At 39.1% G+C, this 27795-nt stretch overlaps 1 protein-coding gene across 1 annotated transcript; it reads right to left on the bottom strand.

Annotated features, from left to right (window-relative positions):
* Positions 1-26426, bottom strand: GRAMD2B (GRAM domain containing 2B). The gene is made up of 14 exons (XM_085529593.1): positions 26323-26426; positions 13737-13859; positions 12602-12689; positions 12240-12306; positions 11471-11574; positions 7861-7956; positions 6926-6997; positions 6724-6804; positions 5952-6063; positions 4788-4910; positions 4512-4599; positions 4003-4104; positions 2592-2685; positions 1-1230 (listed from the first exon to the last, which is right to left on the bottom strand). Exons 1-14 carry the CDS (start codon positions 26412-26414, stop codon positions 1189-1191), a joined length of 1284 nt encoding a protein of 427 aa, XP_085385719.1. The 5' UTR covers positions 26415-26426; the 3' UTR covers positions 1-1188.
* Between the last annotated feature and the right edge of the window lie 1369 nt (positions 26427-27795).

The raw sequence follows: 27795 nt of genomic DNA, 5'->3' as shown, positions 1-27795 counted from the left end.
TTGCTTGTTTCAAAAAAGTTTATTTAAACAAAGTAAGGTACATTTCACAGAAATGGTTATAAAATGCAGAGCATATATAAACAGTTATATTGCATATACAAGTGGTCGTTAACCTAAATATTGCTTTTTCAGATGAACCACCCTGCTCTGTGAATCAGAAAGCTAAAAAAAAATCCAAAAGAGTTATCCCATTAGGTAAGGTGAAAAAATATTGTGATATAACAAAGCAGACGTCCACCTTTTCTTTCAGTTTAACAACATGGCAATAAAAATAATTTCAGTAATTTCTATTATGTGGAAATATCTGTTCCATATCAGGACTAGACTTATATAAACCGGAATATGAAATATACTTGCTTAGCCAACCAAGACTCCATGCAGGTCTAAGGAAAGCTAGCTGAGATCTCCACACTGATAAATTAACTTAAAGGACAGAGACTTAATGAGCTGGCAGGAAAAACAGCTGGTTTTCCGGACAGACATGTCATGCCCATAATGTTATTCACAAGCAACTTAATGCTGAGTTGGCAAGTTCACACATATTTCAAGCTTGACTTTGATGTACGATGAATCCCCAGTAGAAATGGACTTTATGCTCAGCAGTTCTACAGTGCCACAGAGCATGGAATTGAGCCTTTTTGCAGCACCTGAGAGCCCGAGCAGACATCAAACATTCAGCACTCCACAGAATCAAACCCAGAGGTGTTTGGTTTTAATCTTTGGGATGATAGGATAGAATGAAAAAAGCACAGCCCTGATCCATAGCCACGGTTGTGAGACACACCAGGTCATTCACACAACACGCCAGCATACGAATTGTGCCTGAATTTCTTATTTACAAGTACATGAAAAGAGGCAGAAAAGAAAGGCTGAGGTAAAAGGAGTTGCATCAGGTTTGCACTGGTGCAAGGAAAATCAAACAAACTGTAAAATCCATTAATTACTTCACACAGAACAAAGAAGGGAAACAAAACAAAACAAAAAAAAACCCCTTATTTTGAAAACATGCACACAAATGTAGCTGTTGAACAATAAAATGACTTTCTGTGTTGTGACATGAGCATCAGCAGTTTAACCTTGGCTTGGACTGAAAATAAAGAAGCTTGAACTCTGTCCAGCAGAGCTCCTTTGGATCTGTTTGTCAAGCGGGATGAATGAAGTCTGAAGCAGTCCAAGAGCACAAACATTTCATTCACCATCTTCAAGCAGTTTTTGTAAGTTATTCTGTATCTTAGAAAAAGAGACAAAAATGATTGGGAAACAGAAAGCGTTATCCTACATTCTTAAGAAAATCAAGACATTCTTCAGTATATTCTCTGTGTGCTTGTTAGTTCTGTCACAGCTATTTTTACCAGTGCTTTTTGTATTGAGAGTATTCATATTAAATGACAGGAGTCAAAGGAAGCATCTAGATATGATCAGTCAGCAGAATGCTTAGCTGAGCAACTGAAACCAAGCTGATATCGCTTACAGGTATCTCCTGCAACCTCCCATGGGTTCTCTTCTTCATCAGATAGGAGATAGGAGAACAAAACTAGAGCTAGAAAGAAATTTTCAATACATTCAAAATTTTGAACTCAATCAAAACACAGTACGAGGCTTTGGACATAGAAGTCACAGCTTCTAAGTTTCAGTCATTTGAATAGTTTTAGATCAGCTTCAGCTGCAGAGGCTTATGTATGCAGCAGAATAAGGTCTTCCAGTCACAAGCCCCTATGCCCATGCACTATTGATTATATTCCCTCAGATACACTGAAGGCAATTTAAAGCAGTCACATCTTCAGCATGATTGGCACAGCCCTGCTTTAAACAGCTGCTTTATCTGTTCTCCATCTTCTTAACAGTAGAGAGAGAGGAATGCAGCGGGACACATCCCCAGGCACGTGTGATCACAGTATCTTAGTAACTAGCAGGTTAGCAGCCACAGAAGCTTTAGCCACAGTGGAAAATTACCTTCCAAGACAGCTTTAGCATACTTTAGCACTGAACATTTACAAACTGGAAGAGTGATTTTTCATTTTTAACCTAGGTAGTTTCTGTGAAGTAGTTTATTATGCTGCAGCCCCACAAGAAGGGGGGAAGAGATGACTATTTGCACTGAAACTTTTGCATTAGTTTTGCTATTGAAGCCAGCTGAAGTCAATCACCAGCACTTCTCACCGAGCACAAAGCAGTTCAACAACTGCAGTAACTTGAGCATATTATTTAGTAGATTTCAGCCAGTTTTGCAGTAGAGCCAAACAATGTTCCAACTACCGGCTGCATCAGCTACATGCAGTACTCATTTAACTTGACTGAGAAGCAGTTGGCAGTCTGGACTGTTTCGCAGTGACAAGGGTTCAGTTCTGTAGACACTAAATGAAATAAGTGCATGACTTAAGACTCTAATTCAGGACCAAGAGTCACTTATCTGCGAACAGCTGAATGCTCCAGAATCCGGCTGCCTTTTGCTGTGTTTCCAGGTGGAGAATATGAATACACTAGCTAGCTTACAGCCCCCCAAAAAGTGCACCCTCCAGTAAAACATGCAAGACATTCAGGCAGAACCCAATGAGTGTTACCAGATTTTGCATCACATCCTACAAAGTTACCTTTTCCAATTTCATAAGATTAGCGGTTAACTCGTCACAGAAGGCATCAGCATTAATTTGCAGGTGAGACTCCAAACGTTGGTGCACTGGATGTCTGTCAAACAGAATGAAAAATTTCGTGAGGTGGAAATGAGAAAATGGAAAGCAGAGCTGAAAGACACATTCAGATACGAACAGTTTGAATGGTAACACTGTGAACTGTACTTGTTTACAGAAACAAAGCCCTGAGTCACTTCTGTACTTCTGGCTACATTCCTTACGTTGTTTCACTCCCCAGAAGCTTAGAGGAAATAGCTGTCAAGTTTTACAGTTTGAAATAAGCTGAAGAGCTGCATAAGTTCTGTGTCTTGTGACTTAGAGAAAACCAAAAAGCGCAGCCCTTTGACACAATACAAGTGCATATCAGGTCATCCTGTATCCCTGCTTTAGGATCAGAACAACAGAAAACAGGATCTTTCTGTGCAAGAGTGCTTCAGATGATCCTGTTAATTGAAATAAGTAAAAAGTGGGGAAAATGGCTTTTAATATTGCCTACTATTAAGTAAGTTTACCCTTCTCCCCATTCTATTGGTAAAATACAACTGCAAGCCTGTTTAAGATAAATCACCATTTCCTTTTCTTTCCTCTTAAGAGCCTGGCTTAGTCACGCATGCAACTCATGCTGCTTCCAGCTGTGTCCTGTGGAGCCTATGCAGCACAGTCATTGTTCAGGACAACAATACGACCAAGTCTGAAACACTCTGCAGAGAGCTCCATTCCACCTGGGTACAGCTGTCCCCTTTTTCAGGCAGTGCATCACTAACTGTGCTGTGTCACAGCAGAATTTGCAGAGAGGTTTCAAAATGATTATGTCACATTTTTCAAGGGAGCTCAGAAAAATCAAGTCATAAGAGGGAGAGAAGAGTTAATCCAAATTTAATACTAAATAAACTCTTTGTACTTTCAGCATCCAGCTGAACTCCCTTCTGTCCTAAGTTCTCTGAGGACACCCATATGACCTACTGCTCAAAGCAGCTCAAAGCTCCATAAAACACCCTAAAAGTAAGTCAGAAGCAGATTGCAAAATACCACCTGTCATTGTAGGTTAATGAAGTGACACTAAGACCAAAGTCATAGCTTTCTCACAGAATCATTATCTGGAAAGGAGCTCATTTCAGCAGTTTACATTACTGCTATTATCAGAGTTATCTGAAATATCCGGAAAGCAATATTACACCATGCAACATGCTTGCATTAAAAGTCTTGAAAGGAAACCTGTGAGATGAGGCTTGTGCAGACAAAAAGAACTACATTAAGTTTCATGAGGGCACAGCAGTAACATAGAAGTTTCTGAAAAGACTGGATTATTATGAGATACTGGAGAAGTAATTTCTTTTTTTCTTAATTGAAAGGGTTATAGAGTCCATCTTACTCCTTAACGTGTGAATCAAAAGATGCAATGGAGATAAGACGTTCTTCCAGGACATTGATTTTATATCTCATGTAGAAGGTAGAAAATATTAAAACACAGACACTGTAAGAGGAAGAAAAAAAAAAAAGATATATCAGCTATGTTTATATGGATGTGGGAATATCAGACATACCTCACAAATGCAACATTAAAAGACATTTAAATCATTATTTGTACATGCTGCACAGGTACTGGTGGCATTCAGATAGTTCTGAAAGTCTGAACCTTGAGTGTGGCTCTGCTAAGTGCAAGCAGTTAAACTCTTCAACAACTCCTGAACCAAAAAACCCTTTGCTTTTAGAAGTAAAAGGCCTGTTAAATAGGTCTGTCCTGGCATTTCTAGTTCTGAAAAGATATAAAGGCCAAAATTCTAATCAATTTCCACTTTTTCAAGCAAAGCTGAGATAATATTAATCTACATTTAAAAAGTCTGAGAATCTCAAGAATCTTGATATTAATTGGTTACTTACAGAACTGCATAAAATATAAGTATGTGGTTCAGAGATAAGAGTTTCTGGAACTTAACTTTGTGGAAGAATCCGAAAGGTTCAGAATGACCTGCTAGGGAAAGAACACGTGTTATTTTGATCAGGAAACACCAGACACAATGGCATTTTGAAGCATGCAACAGATAATATAAACTGAGAGACAGACAAGAAAGAAATCTTCCATATTATGTCAACTGACATAACTACATGAATTTGTCCCAACTAACTTCAGCTGAGGATCTGCCCTTAATTTCCTACCATTTCGAATGCAGTTTCTGGCTTTCCCTTCAGGCACCCATTTACTGCGTGCATCAGAGCGGACAGACTTTGTTTCAGTCTTTGAAACTTTCAAGTGAGTCTGTGTCTCAACAACATGATAATCTGTCAAAAGAAAGATTTTTAATAAAGCTGAAATATGGGGTCAAAGGAAAACATTTGTAGCTTGAGTTAGTCTAACAATTAAAAACATACACACACAGTAAATGCCAAATTAAACAACCCCAAACCATACCACTAAACAAAAGAGACATATGAGAAATGAAGAGTTAACTAAAACTAGGCTTACTGAAAATTGTTATATATATTTTATATCTGTAATCTTTCATTTCAAAGTAAAGGTTTCTCATTGTTCAAGGTCAGTGTTCAGACAGAACCAGAAAAATAACAGAACAGCAACATATGAATACGTTAATATATAGTAACTGCATAGCAGACTAACACCCTAGAATACTTTAAATAACGTACATAGATACCCTTCATAAAATGAGTCTCGCCATATTTATCAACTTATGTGCACTGTGTTTCCACACAGCGTTCCTGCTAACAAGGTGAAAAACTTGAAGAATATGATACTACAAATAGTAGAGTTAAGAATGAACAGATGACCAGAAAGAATAGAATTAAGGTTTATAAACCAGAAACACAAAGTCATGTTAAGAAATAGTTTTGATTACTAAAATCCAGCACAGTACAAACATTTACTTGCGCCGATTAGAAGACATTTCTTTATAACTTGAGCTATTTTACAATAGTTTTTTTTGTTTTTTGTTTTAATTAAAAATGAAAAAGAAGGGGGAAGGAGAAGGGTCAGGGAAGGGGAAAGAAGAAGAGGAAGGAAACATGAACATTTGCTCAGCTATATCTTTGACAGCACAATTGATAAGTACATTAAATAGATGGTGAATGCAGTTGGAGTCAGTAGAGATAAATCAAGCCTGATGCTGAAAAGGCATTGTTTAATTCTGGACTGCAAAGCAATATAACAAGGGAAATTCAGCTTTGGCAACTTGGAGGAAGACCAAACGTAACCAGCCTGCAGGATTGTGGAGAACACAGATCTACCTCTACAGCAGAAGGAATTACGGAAGCAAAACTGAGAGCTAATCTGTTCGCATCCTCTTGGAGCTCCACGACCCCACTCACCTTGGAAGCGTTCTAGCTCCGGGGTCTGTGAGCCTGTGCTGCTGGACTCCTCCATCTCTTGTCTCTGCTCCTGTACTATTCCATCCAGATCAGAATAGTCTTCGTTGAAATCCTGATGGGGAAACAGTCACAGCAAGTCTAATTAACCTTATTTCCTCTGAATTCCCTGTAGAAACTGAACTAATAATTACATGTTTAAAACTGGGACCAGAAATAACCTTTGATATCAAGATGTTGAGACTGGGTTAGCAAAATAAGCAAACCACTTACAACTACCTGGATTTAAGACTCATTCCCTGCCTTAGTTTAAGTGAAGACATTAACTATGCCTGTAAAAGGAAGACTGCTAAACAAACAGTCCTGAAAAGTCATTTCTAGAGTTAGAATCTGGTCATCACATGTGGAGAAACAGCTCTTTCGGCTGCTTGAATTGGCTCACAGTGCAAGGACTGTAACAAGAAACACTGAAAATAGTTAATGTCAGAGGAAGCAACCAACTGCTAAGTACAGAGAACTGTGAAATCTGACAGCAAAAGAAATATGTAGGGCATACACACCTTGTAATGTATATAACACATACATGGTATATACCTACTTAGATCAAACTATACCTATGCTAATCATACTCACTGCTTCTTAATGTTAAGAAGTTCATGGAATTTTTCCTAACAGATATCATGATTTTCTTTGGTCTCCTTCCTTCAGACATTATAGGTAGGATTGGCAATGCACAGAGCAGTGCAACAAAAGAGCAAATATTGAAGCTGTTTACCAGGGACAGAGTTGTAGGACGATCAGACCTGAAGCTGTTTTCAACAGAAGATGGATTGGGACTGTTGCCCATACTTGTATCCTGAAAAAATAATGCAGTAGCTTTAACAAGAAACACTCCTAGCAATTGCCCAGCACTTAGAAGTGGGAAAACAGTAACGATGAACATAAAGCTGCATTTCTTCATTCCCATTAGTACTTACCTCAAGATGTCTACATATAGATTTTAGTAGCTTGTAGGTTGTATCTCTGGAGAGTAAGGAGACGAACATATACTGAAAAACAAAAGTTCCAAAATCATCTGAGAAAAGACACACAGTACAAGCTTCCTTTCACCTCACTAAAACTGACAGTGATCTGATCAGCAAAACCTCCTACTTTCCAGAACCTTCATGTAGCAAGGAAAACCTCCCCTCCTTCTGAGGCTGAGACCTGAGGTTAATCACAGGGAACACAGAACAGGCACATAAAATTACAACATGGTCCAGATCTATTATGTTTATTTGTTGGTTTGTTTGTCTTAAAAACTCTCCATGGTAAAATAATAAATTAGTCGCCCAAATCCAAAAAACATTTCTGCAGAGAAAAGGGGTTTCTTCTAAAGCTGCTCTTGGCATAATCACATTTTCTAATGATTGATGCAATTACTACTGAGACTGTAGGGCGAAACTGCATTTTGCTGCATCTACGGTATTGCTGATAAGAGACCCAAGAAAAGGTCAGAACATTGTAAAGAGCTGCCAGCAAGGCAGATAACCCTCCCTGCATGCACTTCCAGACCCATTTGTTTCTGATCCATAAGTGCCACTACACAGAAGTCTTGAAGAATGAGGAATGATAGTTTACAGGCAACACCTAGTAACAAGAGGTTCCATTTCTTATTTTCTCATCAAGTTCTACATAGCCCTTGTTTGACACCTGAGGAGGCAGAAGTAGCTCAAATTATCTGGTAAGAAACCAGACCCACTGGGATCCCAAATCTAAACGACTACATGTGACCAATTCCTCTACCTACTTAAATAACCACCTTCAAGAATCTCTCATGATATGAGTGCCAGTAAGTAGAGAGGACACAAGATGTCGAAAAATGAAAAAGAAAGCAGGCAGGGTACAACAGCATTGTGCTCTGTGTACTTACTCTGTCTGTGACTGTTGCTATGATCAGAGCATTTGGCACAAGAAGGGCAGTCTTGGTTTTCTTCAGAAGTGTCACTGAGAGCACAGGTATGCTGATCTACAACAAGTCCATTGCAGTATTAGTCCCAGTACATGCATACAAATCTGCATGCTGTTCCATAAGCAGCCAGCCTACCAACTGTAATAAGCCATACTTTCAGTGCTTCCATGTGAGGATTTCTCCTCTATGTCCCTGCTTGCTAACAATTCATATTGAACAGGTACTTTTTCAGATTAATACTATTTCTTAATTATTTTTAGTTCTGTTTTCATCAGATGTACTTAAAAGACCAGAAGCTTTGTTCACTGTAGATCTGCAGAAGAAAGTATTCTTCAAGCTAGGCATTTTGCTTAGGAACAAAAATCAGACAACAGCGTACTGAAGAATAAACATATAGCTCTTTTCGCCACCTATAGATCCTTTCATTTGCATGGAACAGCCGAGTAAAACAGCTTGTCGACCAGTATCACTGAAAGATCCAATACCCACATGCTTTCTGACTCACTTATACTGATTCCTGTGTCTGCCATCTAAACTACCTACATTTACATTGAAAAGTTCCCAAATTTCCATCCTGCTTTGTGCTTTTATCCAACTCCATTGGTAATATGTGCGGTGCTATGCCATATTCAGAGTATTTCAGTTATAATATTCTGCATGGGATCTTTCTGTAAATCTTGTATTACAAAGGACTGAATGGCTGGTTTGACTTGCAGTTGAAAAGCTTACAAAGTTAGGCAAATAAAATTATACAAGATACACATGGATAGGCTACAGCTTCTGCTGCGGATACCTTTGTCTCGATAGCCTAAGAAATTCAGAACTAAAAGTGACCATAGATTGAGTGCTGAGTGATCAGAGCACGGAACTAAAAACACATTAATGCAGGAGAGTAAAGACTCTCTGTGCAAGTTCATAAAACTTTATTAATGTTTGTTCAGAATAATAAATGCAAAGCAATACCAAGCCATTAAATGAATATATATATATATATGGTTTTTGGTTTCATCTGAAATGTGTTTCATCTGGATGCAAGATAATCAGCCACTGTTTAAGCATGGCGAGCCATTCCTCTGTCATCCGCAGGCCAGAAAAAAGAGAAAACAGCCAATCACAACAAAAGCCAACACCTGTAACATTATATTATTCATAGGCCTAAGCCTGTGTCTAAGAATTTGCAAATCTGGACTCATTTTTTTCTGCTGATTATTCTATTTTCTATTGATTATTTATTGTTTGCTGAGCTTTAGAGGTCAAGTCTTTTGAAAATGGGTTAATTAAGTAGATCCTCTACTGTACTTTTCCTGAACTGAATGTTTTCTTGATCCAGAAAGATTTTATAACACTTCTGTTCAAAAAAGGCTGCTTCTTGAGTGGAAAGAAGGGAGGAGATATGATGCTTGTTTGACAGGAAGACAAAACCAAACAAAACAAAGCAGAACTGTCATGTAGTCAGAATACAATTTGCATTGCTGAGACAAACCAACAACAACCGTAACAACCACCACCAAAATAAATGACAGCACCAAAATAAATGAAACCTACCACTCCCAAAGATTTTTCAGCAGAAATCCTGCAAATTGCAAATGTGGCTTAGAGGTTTTCTAATTGGTTCAGCCCACCTCAAAGAACTTCAAGTAAGAGATGTTAATGGCATTCTGCTGCATGCAATTTTGATGGATAACATTACTGTAATCAAGACTAAAGAATACTTAAGTGGGATTAAGTACTTGCTTGCTGCACTCTTACCTAAGCATTAGATTAAAATGGGAAAATCACTGCAAGTGTTCTATTTCTATCTATCTGGAGTAATAATTATTTCAGGAAACAAGTTCATATGCAGGCATCTTGAAAAGCAACTAGGATGATGAAGAAAAGACTGCAGGTCAACACATATAACCAAAATAGAACAACCTGGAAAGACTGCAAAGTCTTTCAAAGCCTGCTAAGTCCTACAGAAGGATTCTTTTATTTCTGAACACACAGAGTGTTTACATTGCATATTCAAATCTCCTTCCATGACTATTTCACCCACCAAAGGCCTCAATAGAAAAAAATCTATGTGTAGAAGAACTTGGCATGATAAACTTAATAGAATATGTAGACCTGCTACTTCTCTCAGCAGTTGGGTTATGACTAAATTTGAATTGTTTCAAAGCCTGTGTCAGGCCTGATTTTCTCCTCCCCTATTACATGAGTCTTCATTACATGCCCAGTTTCCCTGTTGTTTCATTGATGATATGTCTAAAAATCTATGTCTGCTATATGTGACTTAATCAAGCATTAAATTTTAGAAAGCTGTCCCACAGTTTGGAGTAGGCCCATGCACATTCATTTGTGCTGCACAGGACACAGACAGTAACTTCAATTTTATTGAGACTACCTGATGGGACAGATGCTATGAACTTAAATGATGGTATCCAATCCTTCATTAATTTTTATTTATTTGGCTTTCACTGACATGCACACCAACACCATATGTATTAACATACTACCAATACTTTATTAATATAATCCATCATCTAGGAAACAATAGTCCAGTTCCTTGGCCCAAGCAGTAATATGTAGCAAGTTACAGAGCCAGACTTAGTAATGTGTGGCTAATAATATTAATCATTTTTTTTTAAAACATACTCTACATTCTTAAGGTCCCTGTCGAAGATACATTGTGCTCCATCACAACAGCTGTCAGCAAAGAAATAAGATAATGTGAACTCTCTAAAGCGGTTTCAGCATCTGATTCACTGAGAAGGGGTCTTAATCTAACAAGCAATTAACTCAGTGAAATACTACAGAAAGAAGCCAAACAAATCCTTACCACATATCATGCTTTTTCACAGTAACAGGTCAAAGACAGAGAAGAGTTTATTTTGACAAAGACCCCAAAACTTCCAAATCAACAAAAATAGATCATGCATATTTTTGGGCCCAGTGTAATTTTATCTACATGCAAATTATTCATCAGCAGGGGATACAACCTTATGCAGGTCATGTCTGTACTAAGAAAAGAGTAATTAGGACCGTCCCAGCTGTTCATGTCCCATTTCTGTTCTTTACACTAGGTTCACAAGTGTAAACCTAGCAGAGTTTCTCTGTTCATGTAGAACAGAAGGAAGAGATAGAAGAATCCCCTCAGGCATGCAGCTCCACTCTGAAGAAAGTTGGAGGTTTTTTATTTAACTGACTGTTAATGAGTGTGCTCGATCCTTCCCACCCTTTCCCCAACTAGTCCTTATACTTTTCATCCTGCCACCTTCCCCTCTTTTCCAAAGGTAACCCAAGAGAGCCACTTTTGTACAGTTACTGCTGTGTGGGTTTGGCAGCCTTTGTAATTCCATGTCAAGTTCTTAAATATTTTTTTTTCTTCAGACAGGAAATCATTAAAGCAAAGAGTGGGCCTTTAACAGAAATAGCACTTCTGTTCTAGAGAGACTTTTGGACATAGTCATTCTATTCAGTAACACTTGGAGGTATTAGAAGTTTTCTAGCCTTGCATAATAAAGCAAATTTCAAGTGATGACTAGATTTCTAAGGAACGGCACTACTATTAAGTACAAATGATTGCACTAACCTTAGTGTCTTTACCAAAAACCTTGGAATGGAAGCAAATCCAGTTTTCAGAAAGGAAGAGCTTTCCTTGGTAAAGAATTTCTTTCTGGAGAGCACAGGTAAAACCTGGGATAAAGTGATATTCTGTAATTTTACACACAACACACATTCACATTTCTTTTGCTTTGTGGGTTTTTTTTTTCTTTTCTTTTTTCTTTTTTTTCCCATTACCTGTTTGGGTAGATACCATTTGATAAACACTGTCAAATCATCCCTGATCATTGCAGGGCATTTGAACTAGGTGACCTTTAATGGTCCCTCCCAACTCACATGATCCTGTGACTCTACACCTTGATATCCTGAAAAAGTTTTACAAGTACAGAGAAGATTTCACAAGCTTTACTTTAAATCAAAATATATGAAGAATAAAGACTGAAAAGTGTAATATGCAACAGAGTCCCAGAAGCCAAAACTCTTTTGACAGAGTACCACCTAGATTCCTGCGAAGTTTTAGACAAGCTACCGAAACACTGAACTAGATTACTTCGTTAAGAAATACAAAGTGAGCTATAATACCAAAAGATGCTAAATGCATGAAGAATAAAGAAATGTAAGTTTTACAAGACTGTAGCAGAAACACCCCTGCATGCAAACAAAGGCCTTGCAGCTCCAGGCAGCTGGAGTTAAAGCTTTATAAAATTTGGGTACTGCTTTATATATGCTGCCAGAGTTGGCAGATGTTAACAGTATTTTGACCCACAGTCAGCAACAACAAGAGTCTTTATACTTACTTTGTTTTAGTGGTTCATCAATGGAAACATCCAGAAACAGCTTATGAAAGTGTGCATTTGCCTTCAGCTAAAAAACAAAAAGGCCCATCGCCAAAGACACATGCCTTGTTAGATATTCTTACAATTAAGTGACTCATACCACTTCCTGCACTCCCGTTTTCTTCTCCTTTTACCCATTTGTCTTACAGTAAATTGTCATTTTTGTTATATGCCTGTTAAGTTGTTGTCTTGATCTAAGATGAATAAAGGAACCTACATCCTTATCCAACCAGGAATTAGAATACTAGTAAACAAGGGTGTTCTTCCAGTTCTGTATTTGCTCTTATCACTCATCAACAAAAAAAAGTCCATCTTCTCCATACCTGATTTGAGATATGTTTTTTCCTTTCAATTTTGGAATCATTCTTGCTTTCCACTGTCAGAAGTGGACCTTCTGTACTGCTCTTTGTCCTGAAAATAATAAAAAAACAGCACAACAAAACAAAACATGCCATGTAAGATGCTTAACCTCTGTTATCAACAGGACATATTTTTCTGTGAAACACATTCATCTTTCAATAATAACTATCTGATTTTTCAAATACTAAATAGCAATGCATAGGAGTCTGTCTCAGTCTTGAATTAGGCCAGTCCTCCATAATGGCCTATTTTTAACTTATGAGGAATACTTTAAACCACTAGTTGTAAGGGAAATAAAGTTCTAAGCATTTTTATCGGTTTAAGGGATTATCATAGTGCCTAGCTCCATGTTTGTTTGTTTCCAGGCAACGTAAGAAACACTACGCACTTTACTTGTGGCTGCAAACACTGTAGTGCATGGAAATCAATGAGGCAGCCAGCAATTCTGGAAGTGAAGTTTTCAATAAATGAAAAAGAACGATAAGTGCCTGTTTTAAAGGAAGTTGTTGTACCTGTTACACCCTTAGCAATTTAAGCTGAAAGAAAAGAACAACAACAACAAAAAAAACCCAAACAACCAAATGCATAAGAAAAACCAAACAATTCTGAATTAGAAAGAGTACAGAGGAAAATCCCTGAGGATGACTAGGAAAATAAATTCTATGACTAGGAAATGAAATTCTGAAGTGTCAAAATGTAAGTTTTACATAACAAGTTATTACGTATTTCTTCAAAGACGTCTCAAAAAAATTAAGTGCTGCTTTGCAATTACCTGCCCTGTGACCAAAACCACATTGCCAGGTTGACTTTTGCACTGTCTGCCCAGCTGAAAGTGAAAGGAATGCATAATTTGTCCTTCACGTGTTTTGTTTTCTTTTTTAATTACTACTTCAGTTTTTATAACAAATTGAACCTGACAGTGCAGGCTCTGGATGTAGGCTCTGCTCTCCTCTTACTTGCTTAGGGTGCAAGTTAACCCACAACTGAGTCATCCAATAAATCTCATTTCTCAATGATTTCTCAATTTCTTGAGTGGATTGTTAACCATTCTGAATTTTTTTTCATTAGCAGAAACCTATCAATGTTCCTGACCATTACCTCGCAAAATCAACTTTCTTCCCATCATCAAAATGCTCCACTTCATTGTTAGCGGTCTGCAGCAAACCAGCAGGTGATTTTCCTGGCTTTCTTCTTTCACTTGTTCCATTTTCTCCATCAGAACTGCAGGGGGGAAAAAAGAAAGAAAGCAATGTGTACTGCAGGATCCATAACAACGCCAAATGCCACTTAACATATTGTCACTATTGAACAAAATGGAAAAAAAAAAGTTATGACATCTTAAACACTGAGGTCCTGAAAAGTCTGTATCTATCAACTTGGCGGTGTTATGCCAGGACTTTATATTCATTAGAAAGATGTTGAAGTGTTTATAGGAAGAAAAGTTTTACTCAGAGGGTGGTTAGGCCCTGGAATAGGCTGCCCAGAGAAGTTGTGGACACCCCATCCCTGGAAGCATTCAAAGCCAGGTTGGAGGGGTGCTCTATTGTATGACAACACCGCTCAAGACAACTGGGTTGGCAACAGGTGGTTTTATGGTCCCTTCCAACTGAAGCCATTCTATGGTTTTATGATTATACAATTTCAACAGTTAACAGCACTGGAATTTCAGTCACGAGGAGAGGCAGACTGAAATCTTGCCATGGATATTACAGTGCTCATGACATTTGCAGCTCTGGTTTCCTTTTCAAAAGCAAAGCCTCATTTAGGAAAAATGCACTTCATTTTTAGAACTTGGATCTGATGACTAATGGAAATTACTTTAATTGGCAGGTTGGGAGATAAACATCCTGCATGACAACACCTAACTCTTAACAGAGTATTTTGTGCTTCAGCATTCAAAGAGGACGCTGGATTGTATTTTGCCTCACTTATCTCTTCCACGAGACTTGATCTGCACAAAATTAACAAATGAAGGGCCCACTCAATGTGTGGGCTATTTTTTTCTGACAAAATCTGAACTCTCACAGTGCACTGTCCTTTCATAGCACATAGCACTGTTCCAGGAATGCATACTAAGAAAACAGAGTCAGCAATAAGTGATATAGTAAAGCCCTTCCCTCATCATTTTCTTATCTTAGAAAACATAGAGGAAAAAGCTATCACTAATAGCAAGGTCTGAAGAATGGCAGTACACTAAAATAAGACATGACATATAGATTCACACATCTACACACACCGTCTTAGGGAAGACTAAAGCTCCGTCATGAAAGAAAAGTAAACTATGCTGCCTGTAATCTAAATGCCTGAAGACAAATGAGTGCATTTGCACACACTTTTCATCACAATGTTTATATACACAATACATATATTATATAAATATTTGCATATATATATATATATATATATATATATATACACAACTCTATGATGACAACACAGACACTGCCATCAAGCAACACTGCTGTATCAATAGGGATTTTATATTTCCTACTAAGATAACACTTCTGCTGACAAAGATTCCCAGACCAATTCCATTTGCTTTTAGTTAGAGCATAAGATTTTCAGCTTCAACTACGCTTTGGTAAAGAAGATCAGAAGATGTACCTCACAATGTCTTACTGGAGATGTAATGAATTCAGTAGTATCCTACTTCACAGCTAAATTAGGGTTAAAGCCATGGAGTTTTGCCTTGCTGATTCTGAGATTTGTTCTCAAAGAGCCTTATGCTTCCATACAGCAATTATCCCCCATTCTAATCCTTCCCACCACTTAACACCCCACACCACAGGGGCACTAAGTTGACACTTGCTAAGTCAGTTCACATTTATCAAAGGGTCACAGCATTAAAAAAGTTTATGAGGAAAAAATAAATTGTTTCCACTTTGTTTTATTCTTGGATTGGCCCTGCCTGACCACAAGACATCAGAGCTTTTAATTTCAGCCAACATACATTAGAATTAAATAGTCTGATTTAGCTGGAGTTCAATCTTTGAATGAAAAACCCGAATGAGCAACTTTATGTTGTTTAACATCCTATGAGGATAAAACTGTCAAACTAAGGTGCTCTCCACAGTCATAAGACAGCCTGTATCCTCATAGCTCGCAAATCCTGCAAGTATGAGGCCTGGAAAGCCTGCTTATTCTGACAAGGCAATACTCCTGGCAGATCAAAGCGGTGACTGTGTCACCAACCACACTACAAAAAGCTTGTTTTGAGAAAGAACATATGCCCTGGGGTTTGGTGTTCACTTACACCCATCAACATAGTAAGATGTTTTGTTACTCCCAAATACATTATCACTTACCATTCATAATCTCTTAACCCACCCCCCCTTCTCCCAGACAGGTAATAATTGGCTCCAAAACAACTCAATAGAGAGGAGATGCCCTCATAAGTGCATTCTGCTGAAAGCACTAATAGGGTATGCTCCTCCCAGCCATCAGTCTTGCTATACTTATCCTTCACCCTCTTCACATTGCCCTTTCACATAATGAAACAGTACATGAGAATTTGTCCTTGTATTTCTGGTATTTGTAGCTCTATATAGTGGCTAATTTCCTAATAATTATGTTTGAGACTTCAAAAGGAATCTTATTTTAGTTGACTTTCTGAAGAAGGAAAGAACACTGCATGACCTAAAAACATCTTTTGCCAAGTCCCAAGATCCAACCTGGCCTTGAATGTCTCCATTGACAGGGCATCCACAGCTTCTACAGGCAACCTGAGCCTCACCACCCTCTGTGTAATGAATTTCTTCTTAACGTCTCACCTAAATCTCCCCTTCTTTTTAAAGTCATTCCCCCTTGTCCTATCACTATCAGACCATGTAAAAACTCACTTCCTCTCCTATTGAAGTACTGGAATGCTGCAGTGATGTTTCCTTGGAATCTCTCTTCTCCAGGCTGAACAAGCCCAGCTCCCTCAAACAGTAACTTCTTTACTGTCCACAAGTTGGCTTCGTATAACATATATGGAAATATTTATCACAGATGTAATGACATCTTGTATCTTTCAGCTCATTTAAGTAGTTTTTGCATTTACTGGGCAGCTGCAAGCTGATCAAAGGGATTTGTCAAAGAAATTGAACCATAAGGCCAAAACATTAACAGATAGTGTTACCTAAGCTATTCTTACTTGCAGACATGAGTAAATTCGGATTAACTGTTTATTCTTTCAGAAGCTAAAATGAAATGGAGAGGCTCAAAACATAGCAGAGACAGTCTTGAGGCAAAGATGACTGTAAGGCTGTATGATGAAATACGCTAATGTTTGAAAGGACATTCTGCAAAGTGTGCTGAAGTCATAGGCCACCTCCTCAGCACAGATATCCCTGGATTTACCATTCCCCTATGGAGAGTTCTCAGCATTCCTTTCACTTAGCCTAAAATTCCCTGAGTTGTAAATCTTCTTTCAGAAGCTATGTCCTGTCATTACATTAAAACTCTTTTCTACCCCAAGCCAGCCTGAACAAACCTTTTTTGGTCATGTAATTGGAGTCTGAAGTGTTTCATCTCATAGCTTTGCATTCATACCTTATATAGTTGAATTATTTCACCCCAGGACTGAAGAAGAATATATATATATTGTAAACTGTCCTGCTCTCCTCTTCATAGCGTATTAGAGTGGTACTGGATAAACCATCAACAGTGCTCAAGGATTTTAGAGCTGTATGTTTGGTCACTTGGGGGCAAAATGCCCACACAGACTCCAGTATCTGCGCAGCCACAGTACAGCACTATGTGGTAAAAACACTGTTTACGGGGGAAAGCACATCTCCTGAAGTAATATGCCACTGAATGCTGTTATGTTCTTACCTTTTCCTAAGACCAAGTATCACTTCTACTGTGCAACTAGAAAGACAAGCACTGATTGTGTTTGAAACTCCTAAACTATCAAAACAGGCAGAAAAAGAATTATAGTTCCCCTAATCACAAAGCAGCAGTGACCTGATTAACAGCTGCTATAATAGATGTTAAGAACAGAAATCATGTATCCCAGCAGAATACTGGGATATATAGATACATCTGATATTTCTGTATTTTGACATACTTAGTACACACCCTATACTTAAAGCTGAAAAGTAAATGGGTAAAACCATGGGTGTCCAGACTCTTGGCTTGCCCAGGACGTGTTGGGTCAGTAGAGATCATCTTGGGTTGCATATACGTGGGTAGTTCCAAAAGAAATATTTAAGTAACAAAGCTTATTTTAATGTCTAATGCTTTTCATTAAAACAAAACAAAACAAGGAAGGCAACCAGCTCATAAAACTAATGGGATATATGACCTTTCTTCTGTGAAACTGCCTCAGTGGTTGTGGCCACAGTTCTTAGAGAGTTCTCAGAGTGTTCATCAGATATTTATGACAAAACTTTACTCTTCCTGTACTTCATCCTTGAAAACAGTTGTGCATGAATGTGCACACTGCCAAAAAGCAATGACATGAATAAGGTGTGATTGTGAAGTGAGGGATATTATTCTTCTCTAAGAGAGGTCTTATAAAGGCATGGTAAAGACACATGATCAATTTTTTTTTTGGGGGGGGGGTTAAATACCTGGTTGCAACTCTGTACATTCCATATCAGCGGGTAATTTATTTATTTATGTTAACTGAAGATGGAGTTGCAAATTGTCAAAAAAGATCTTTTGTTTTTTATATCTTGAAACCAGTTCTCAAGTTCCTCTATCAGAAAATAAAGCAAGGATGCATATTTTTTCCCTATTCACAGGACTGTGTTTAGGCAACGCAGGCCATGGGATGGACATGCCTGGTGTAAACCCAGCTGAGTTTCAACTACTTCAAGTTGTTCAAGGAGCAGGCTAATTTTCTTCTTAACAAACCACAGTCAAATATGAAATACTGGAGACATTATATAGTGGTATGCAAACTGAATATCATACAGACATGGATGGGTGCATAACAACATATGCCATGTGTTACTCTAGGCATATCTTTGATGAATACATCTATAGGCATAAGTGGGAACCTGATATCAGTTAAAACTGATTATTAGTAGCCAAACACATTTTTATAGTGTTATTTTATATGTCAAGGTAATTCATTTCAGATTTATTTAATGTGCTGCATTGCACAGCTATCTCTAGGAACACAAATACACATGAGTGCTTCATGTGTCTTTATCCCAACGTATTTATTAAAAGGATGAATGAAATTTATGACTTAGTATTGAAAAGAAACCCCTCCAACTTTGTTAAGAGCAGAAGTCAGGGTTTTTTTCTTTTTTCTCAGCTGAATAGACATTCCACATAATAACCAGATCAACTTTCACACTTGGACATCAGAAAGATCACTGTGACACCACAGACGTCATCAGCAAGTATGTAAATTCTCTGCTCCAAATACCATCTATTATTAACTGGCAGTATTCTCTGTCTAATCAAAACCAGACTGCTATCAAGTTCCACAGGGAGGAAAAAAGAAGAAGAAAAAGAAACAACACAGAAGAATTCCCTGTGCTCTGAAACGTGAAACACTATAACAAGATATTTTATTAGGTTAACATTAGAACAGGAACATAAGCCATTTAGCTTTCTGGTCTTGTCAAAGAGTTTCCATTTCAGGTATGCACTTTGAAAAGAAAAAGCCCTCTTGTACGTGTATTTGCTCAGCTCCACAATATTTCTGAGATGCAGTTTTCAAAGAAGTCACAGCAGGGTGCACAACAACTATTCATCTGGATACAGACATGGCCAAGACCAACACATGACACAGATCTTCCTGATAGGCGTATTTATGAGTTAAAAAATAAAGGAAAAAAAAAAAAAAAAAGAAAAAAGAAAAAGCCCTTAAAGCAGACATGTACAACGTGTGGACCAGCACTGAAGATATAATGCATCCAAACCAAACAAAAAACAGGTTTGAATCATCATCAGTTCCAGGAGTTTCTTAAGTATGTTCCAGAACTTGAAGATTGAAAATGGATCACAGATTTAGCATTTTTGGTGGATTTGGCTACTCCTTAAAGTGAATCAAATGTGAATCTTCAAAGTGAAAATCAGCTTAGCTATACCACATTTCAAACCACGGCAGTGTTTGAAGTTAAATTACAGCAAGCTTAAGTTACAGCAAATAATTTTATGCATTTTGATGTGCTGGCTAGACACAGCCCTGTGCGTTTAGTGAGAAACATGCACCCATGCTTTCCATTCTGATAAAGGAATACGAGGATAGCTTTGAAGATGGCCAAAAAAAAATTATCGATTTTTAGGTACACTTGTGACTCCATTTTCAGTTGACATAAGTATTTGACCAGCAAATTCCCAAATGGAATGTAAAGAGTTGCAATTAGACATCCACGTGAGGGGAAAGTTTGATCATATCTCTTTACTGGACTTTCATAAGACCTATATTATGAGAAAAGAATAAAAATTCCTTGTTTCACAGCAACATTTTATTCATGTAACTTCTTTTTGGCCGTATGTATGTTTGTGAGCAACTGTTTTCAAGGATGAAGCACATATTATATATAATTATATATTTTATATGCAGCCCAAGACAATTCCTCTTCACTCAGTGCTGCCCAGGAAAGCAGAAAGTTTGGACACTCATGCCTTAGAGGAAGATGTTCCTTCATATTTGGATTGGAGCATGCATTCTTTTAATTCCCTCCCCGGCTGGCAGCCTTTATGTGGAAAGTTTTGAGAAGATCTGAGACTTGGCTGCCAGCATTAGCTGCATTTTTGAGAAAAGAAAATGCATGTAGTTATGCTGGACTGCATCAGGATTTAAATAAACAAATAATCAAGGAAACAAAAACCCAGCCACATGCAATTTTATTAGTGACTGCTATTAAGAAAGCAAAAATGTTACAGATTGCAGGAGAAGTTTGGAAGCAAACCTACATACACCTTATTTCCTTCCCCTGTTCTCATAGTGATAAACTAAATCTGCCAGGAATCACTTGATCCATTCCTTTTCTCTTTTTACATAATAACTCTATAAGCTGCACACAAACTGTTTTAATAGATGACAAAATGCATGGCAAAATAAACAGTAAAAGAAAAAGGTTCTTTTCAATTCAAATTTTTATCAATCAGGATATTCCTGAATAGGAGTATGATGAGGTTCTATCATGTAGCAGTTTCTTTGATTCCAGGTGTTGACAACAGTTAATCTACAAGTGTTAATGAGGTTTCTCTGCACAAAAGGCAACAATTTGTGCACAAAAAAACCACCTTAAAGGAGTTAGTTAAAAGAGTGCCCAACAACATTTGGTTTTGTAGGTTTTCCAACAAGAAAAGTACACAACAAAGCCTAAAGCCCCATTGAAATGAAAATAATTATCTAATTGCGTCCATCTACCCTGTTTCATCACACTTCACATTAAGGATGAAAACCAACTGAAGTGAAGTAACTACTAGAGGCTCCCTGCTGTCCAAAGGTCTAAAAGTTCAAATTTTCCCGTAATTCTCTCTGTAATCTATAATTTATGTATTTACAGACCTGCTTATGTATTCATAGAAAAGAACAATATAAATTAACCTAATACAAAAGTTATTGTTTCACAGTAAAAAATGCTGTTATACTCAACAATGGTTCTAACCAGCATTAATCACAGCAGTGCCTCTGACTGTAACACAGCATATAAAGAATCATTTTTCTTCCATAGTCTTGAAAAATATATTATTAGAATCAGATGTAACAAATGGTGACCAGATCTCTTGTGCTCAGGCTGTCATTCTATTTCCTGCATCACAGGACACCGAGTCTGAATGCTCTGTAAATCTCCGTTTTACTGAGTATTTCCATGGTCTACATGCCATTTTGCATAGCAACAATCATTCCTTCCTATGCTGGCCTTAGCAATTATACACATACTATAAGATTTCCAAAGATCTAATGGGCAAATATACAATTATTTTACACATTAGACTTCTGTACTACAGCATTGCTTCTTGTCCAGAAGAGGGCCAAACAAAACTTTGGCAAGAGCAAGTGGTAATTACAAAACTGTCCTCAAGAATATAGGTGATTTGTGTTTAATAGATAGGCTAAACTCCAGAAAAATAACAAGAAGTAAGGAGAAGGAGTGCATTAGTAAGCTAGCAAGGAAGAGGGAAGCAAGCTAGGCCTCTAATCAAGCCTAGTGAGGCACACATTAATGGCTTGCACTATTGCTTCACAGTGAAATATCCAAAAGTTTTCTACCAGAGAGGAGGAACACTTCATTCTGTTTCTATATCCAGTGTCCTGCTGAGTTTCTCTGCTGCCCACCTGCAACTTGCACATTATTTCCAGCTAGCTTTTCACTAACCTTCCTCACCTTAGTGTGCTATTTTTCAGGGATGGAGCCTGAAGACTGTCTGTGCCAGGTATACTTTTTATTTGAGGGCTAAAGGTTATGTCGCCTGCTTCAAGACACAGTGAAAACACAGACTAGCTCTAACACTGCAAGTTAATTTCTTTTGTCCCAGTCTAGCTGAGATGATGTGGGTATAAGCTTTCCAGTTAACCCGTGTAGTATATGGACATGGCAACAACCATGTACAGAACATGGAGCTACTGGTCACAGTAGTGGTATCAGTAAGCATGGTATCACCTGTCAAACACCAGCAATCAATCCCAGTGCCTAACGCTTATCTGCAAAGAGTATTATGTGGCCAAGAAGCAGTTCTCATAAACCACAAATGAAGAGTAAAGGCAGCACAACTGGGAGTGTTTCAGGCTAATCAGTGATGTGCTTTAGTACAAAGAAAAGACCAGTTCAGATTCATGAGATACATATGCTTTTACATACGACACAAGTTTGCTGGTTTTCTATTAAAGAAATGTTGCCTCGTTACTTAAGCATGTATATACATGAACAAAATAAGAATAATAGGAAGAAAAATAAAAAGGAGGAATTCAAAACCAATTATAATGAACAAATAAAAGTTGTCCAGGCCAGAAAACTCTATTATGTCACACCTCAAAGTGAAATGTTTCACTTTACAATCATAATCTTATTTTCAGGTCACAATTTTCAGGTCACACAGTGCAAACGACACTATAAAGAATAAGGAAGAACTAACAGGCAAGAATTAAAAAACACAATGCATTGTGCTTTCTAGTATGAAGGCTTTCTAGTATGTAGGCACACACCTACACTGCCCTGCAACACTTGAAAAACAAACAACCAATAATAGAAATAATAACAACAATAATAAAAGGCCTTACATAACACGCAGTAGGAGTTTAGCTGCTGGAAAGGATCTGGATCAGAGCTTACAATTCCTAACGAGTAGTAAATAATCACCACTTATCTCTGTCATTTTTCATACTTCTCTCAAGTAAAGTAATTAAAGACAAAAGATAATAAGTTGTATTTATGCACAGGTCAGACAATTAATAATCTCCTCACTTATCAACTGGCAAACAGTTTTGAGGTAACATCTGTTACTGCAGCACAACACAGAGTAAAGCACCATAAAAATCACATTCTCTCTTTTCCCATTAGTACATACTTAGAGTGCAAGCATTTCCTGCTGCTTTCAGCAGTATAGCTTCCCCAGGACCTACACACTATTCTGTTCAAAGGAAAAAAAAAGGAAAAGTTTCCAAATCTTTCAGTGTTGTAAGTCTCAGCTCCTCATTTGTTTAAGTTAAACTCGGTAGCTGGATGCTACCTTGAGCCTGCAACGTCGCTCCATTTACTGTTAGCAACACCTTACTATTCAGTAATTCAACACACTGCCCTAAACTCGGACAGATTTAATGGTCTCAGGACAAACATTACTTGTGGAAACCAGAAATTTCTGTCCTGACACAACATAATCAAACACGTGTGGAAAGAGAAAGATGCTGACACTGAATACGTACTGCATGTTACTACATCTCTGCCATTTCTCCTTAATGCACAGCACTGTTTCCTGTGATACAACTTCTGTTTCAGCAGCAGTCCTTACAGTGAGGCTTCCAACTTCTTAAAGCAACATCACAAGCGTCCCAAAAACACACCCAAACTGCAAGTCAGAGAAATCAACGTCTGCTCTGTACAATGCAACAGTTAATTTCTTTCTGGTGCTGTACCACACACCAGCTATCCATGCTAGGATACAGCAGTCACTGATGATCATTTGGAAGTGTTTTATGCCCAGGAACTTCCAGTGTTCCACTTAATCTCCACTTAGCAGTGAAGTTTTGGCACAACACTCCTTTGTGTGTGCATAATAACAACATGCATCTTCTGCCCAGTGAAACCACTGTGGTGTTTTGTTCTGTAAATGTCATGCAAGCTTTGTAGAGGTCATGTGCCTATTACTGAATACGCCAGAGAATCCAATTTCCTAAATCAGTAGGAACATGTTTAAATTTTCCAGTGCAAAGATTCCTGAATCACGGAGCAGATAAATATAATCTCAGATCAGATCTTTAAATCAATCAACTAAAACAAACACTTCTGCAGCTTCAACCCATCAGAAACACATACCCCCCTGGGAAACCACTATGGCTGCAGATGCATTTTGAGCTACAAAGTCCATCTCTATATAGAATAGTATTTTAAGCATACGAGGGTATGTACAGCATGTGAGGAAGCATACAAGGAAGTACAGATAACCACACACATATATATCTCCCCCTTATGCTTTGAAAAATGTTAAGATTCCATAGACCTCTGCAACTCTGGTGGTATTTTTTCTACTAGAAGCCAGCACAAGCCCTGTTGGTAGCACACTGTTCCCTGGCAGCACATGAAATGAAAGAACACCCCCTCCATCCCAACATGCACATGCTTATTTATGACTTTTTCAGCTCTGAAAGAATCAAAACCAAGATGCTGCCTTTGTTCTTCAGCTGAAAGCCTCCTTGCAGTGGCACTTCAGTCAAACCAATGTTACTTTCCCTTAGACATTAACTCTGGGCCAACTTAACACAGCACTTCTTTGGGGATCCACTTATCAGTTAAAATTGGCAAATACATTCCAACTTCATTTCCAGCTATTACATACTAACACAATTTCCTCATCTAACATTTCAACATTTTCTACTACCCCAATACTTTCATTCTCCTGTTGCTCAGACCAGCACTACTGAGTACTCTGTAGCCTGCAGAACAAAAAACCAAGAAGCTGTCCCAAATGATATCCACATTCTAGGTGTAGGTACAAAAACTGATGGCTGGGAACCACAGAATTGCAGGGGTTGGAAGGGAGCTCAATAGACCATTGAATCCAACCCCCTGCTAAAGCAGGTTCCCTACAACAGCTTGCACTGTTGGGTGTTCAGAGAGCTCTTAAATATCTCCATAGAAGGAGACTTCACAACCTCTCTGGGTGGCCCGTCCCAGTGCTGCATCACACTTAGTGTAAAAAAGCTCTTCTGCATGTTAGTATGGAAAACCCTATGTTCAAGTTTTAGGCCACTGTTCCTTGTCCTGTTGGTAAGGCCTCATCCTTTTGTCTCCCACCTCCCTTCAGATATTTATAAACATTTATCAGATGCCCTCAAGTCTTCTTTTCCCCAGGCTGAGCATGCCCAGGTTACTCAACCTTTCCTCACATTGGAGATGCTAAAAAGGAGTTTCCAACATTTACCATGCTGGTTAAGACTTCTAAAACCACACTAGATTCACCTCTCAAACATGGGACAAAACAAAGCATCATCTAGTAACTCCAACATTACATTTATTTCTACGCTGTCTGGTGCTTCTGGCCCTAAGTGCAGAATCAGACACAAGTTCTGAACACCTGAATAACCTCATATTATTCATGAATAACGAGGTTGCCATATTTCCATGTAGGGATGAGGACACAAGGCTGGAAGTCCAAATGTTCTAGAGGTCACAGAGCTATGTCTCCCTTGTTATGTCAAGTTGCTGACACGGCTGTACCATGCAGGACACTGGACACTTTTAGAATAAGCTCTGACTATTGCTGCTCTCTAACAGGCATGTTATTTCTGGCAACTGTGATATAAACTTTGGGAATACACCTTCTTGAAGACTGGGGATGACTATTGACAAACAAACAAACAAACAAAAAAAACCAACAAAAACACAGAACTCTGCAGACTTTCCCTCTAGGAAGGGAACTGGTTGCTGGCAACTTGTTCTCCTTTTCCTTTTTTTCCCTTTCTTTTCTCCCAGAGATTACATCTGTTTGAAGAAAAATACTTGGAGGAGAAGAATTATCCCACATTAGGAGCAAGTAATGATTTCTTCTCTCTCTCTTTCTTCCTCTTCTATGAAACAGCATTTCCAGTATCACCTTTCCCAGGTGCTCCGTCCAAGCAGAGCCGCTGGGACAGCTCGCTCCCTGCTGAACCGGCAGCCGGGGAAGGAAGTTGCCATCTACTCGGTCTGAGCACGGTCATCGCCCGGCGGTCACTCCCTGTCCGAAGAACCGTCCGAGCCACCCAAGGCTTCCTCGGAAGGAGAAGATCCACCCGGGAGCCGCTCGGTCTCGGTGTCCTTTGACAACCATCCAGTTCTCCTTCCCCACGGTGCATTTTCGCTGCGTTCCAGCCCAGCCCCGCTCTCCACGAGCACTTTTTGGCTGAGTTTCGGGCTTCCGGAGGAGCGGAGCACAACTCTGCAATCAGCCGGAAACCGCCGGGGATGGCGGATAAGCTTCGGCGTGACGCTCCTCGACACTTTATCCCTAACTTCTTCGCACAGCCAATGCGCACCGACCCCCATAACCACGGAACCCCACAGCCCCGCTCCGCGTTCCTCGCCCTACTCACAGATGCAGGGCGTTCCTGTGCTCCCTCCGGCCGCCCTGCCGCCCAGCTTTACACTCCTCCGCATCGCAGCGCTGCTCCGTCATCAGCACCATCAGCCCCGCACTGCGCGACCCTCCGCCGTCGCGGCGGGACGGGACGGACCGAGCCGCTGTTGCTCCCTCCCCGGGGCGGGACCCGCCGCCGTGGAGCCGGGGGCGGAGCGCTCAGGAAGCCTTGCTTGAAACGGTTCCCCCTTCGCCCGAGTGCTGAGGCTGGTGGTGGAGTAGTTGAGCTCTTTGTTGTACCCACCCTGCCACGCCAGCCATCCCTATCTCATGGGGGCTTTGCTGGCCGTCCACTCTCCTCCATCCACTTTGGAGGATGCTCTTTCTCTTCAGCACCACCCCAGGCGGGTTGGTCAGCAGTGGGAAACTGGGCAAAAGTAGAAGAAATAGAAAAGAAAAATAGAACCTAGAAGAAGGTTCCTGCACTCGGTGCTTGTCAAGTTATAGGGGAATCTTTTACACAGCCACAGCTGCCAAAGCATTCTGGTGCAAACCATTTTTACTCGACGAGCACAAAATGTGAGTATACACACATGGCAAGTGCTCTCATTACCTGATTAAGGGCTGAGTGACTGTTCAGTGTATGGAGATATTAGTTTCACAAAACACCATTGCACGGGAAGAGTCTGTGGCTTTAAGTAGGTGACCTGAGAAAGGCCAGTCTTGGCACAGAAGCTCTAAGGAAGGGTCAGTTCTAATGGCTTAACATCTTAGGATATATCTATGAATTAATCATAATGTTTTCTTCATAGCTATTAGGCTCTTCACTGAGCTTCATGGGCAAAATACATACATGGGAGTGTTCTCAGTGGATATTAGGAAAATATAGACACTAATATGCCTATGGGTGGCACCACTAAGATTCATAGATTTCTTGATGCTTGTGCAGGGTAAAAGAGGAAGAGCCTGGTGTTAGGAAATGTTGCATTATATCTGGGAACTCACTAAGGGGAAAGAACAGCTAAAGGGTAAAAAGCTCAGGGCTGCCACAACTGGTTGGGTGCACAGAGCCTGCAGAAAATGAGAAATTGCTCTGAATTTTAGAAAGAATATTTTCTGGGATAAAACATTAACTAATATTTTTTGCATTATTTAGTGTAAAAACCAAGGCCCATATGGAAAACAAGGACCTGTGGATTATAGGAAACGTCATCCACACCTGTTATGTCCCAGACCTGTGAAACTCCTTTGCCTCACGCTCTCCTACTCAGTACACGAGCAGATTTAGCACTGCCTGCAGAGCTTCACTCCCCACCTTACACAGACTGTGGCTGTATAGCTGAGTCCCATTCATGGAAAGGATAACAGAATAGGTCTGACTTCAGCCATTTGGGCTACAAATAGAGCAGGAGCCTACTTATGAACAGGGCTGTCTTCCCACGTTTGTTTGGACCCAGGCTCCCTTGCTTGGGTGCAGCATTTTATGTGA

The sequence above is a fragment of the Coturnix japonica genome, chromosome Z, assembly GCF_054131305.1.
Source record: "Coturnix japonica strain WE chromosome Z, WE-NBRP24, whole genome shotgun sequence".
Classification (NCBI taxonomy): Eukaryota; Metazoa; Chordata; class Aves; order Galliformes; family Phasianidae; genus Coturnix; species Coturnix japonica.
Note: the sequence above shows the minus strand (reverse complement) of the source record. Positions and strands in the feature narration are given on the sequence as shown.

Coding starts and splice junctions, on each gene's coding strand:
- GRAMD2B (XM_085529593.1), bottom strand. CDS start 26,414: ATGGTGCTGATGACGGAGCAGCGCTGCGATGCGGAGGAGTGTAAAGCT. Junction 13,860..26,322: donor CACAGGAACGCCCTGCATCT/GTGAGTAGGGCG, acceptor TCCCCCCTGCAG/TTCTGATGGAGAAAATGGAA. Junction 4,105..4,511: donor CTTATATTTTATGCAGTTCT/GTAAGTAACCAA, acceptor TTCCTCTTACAG/TGTCTGTGTTTTAATATTTT.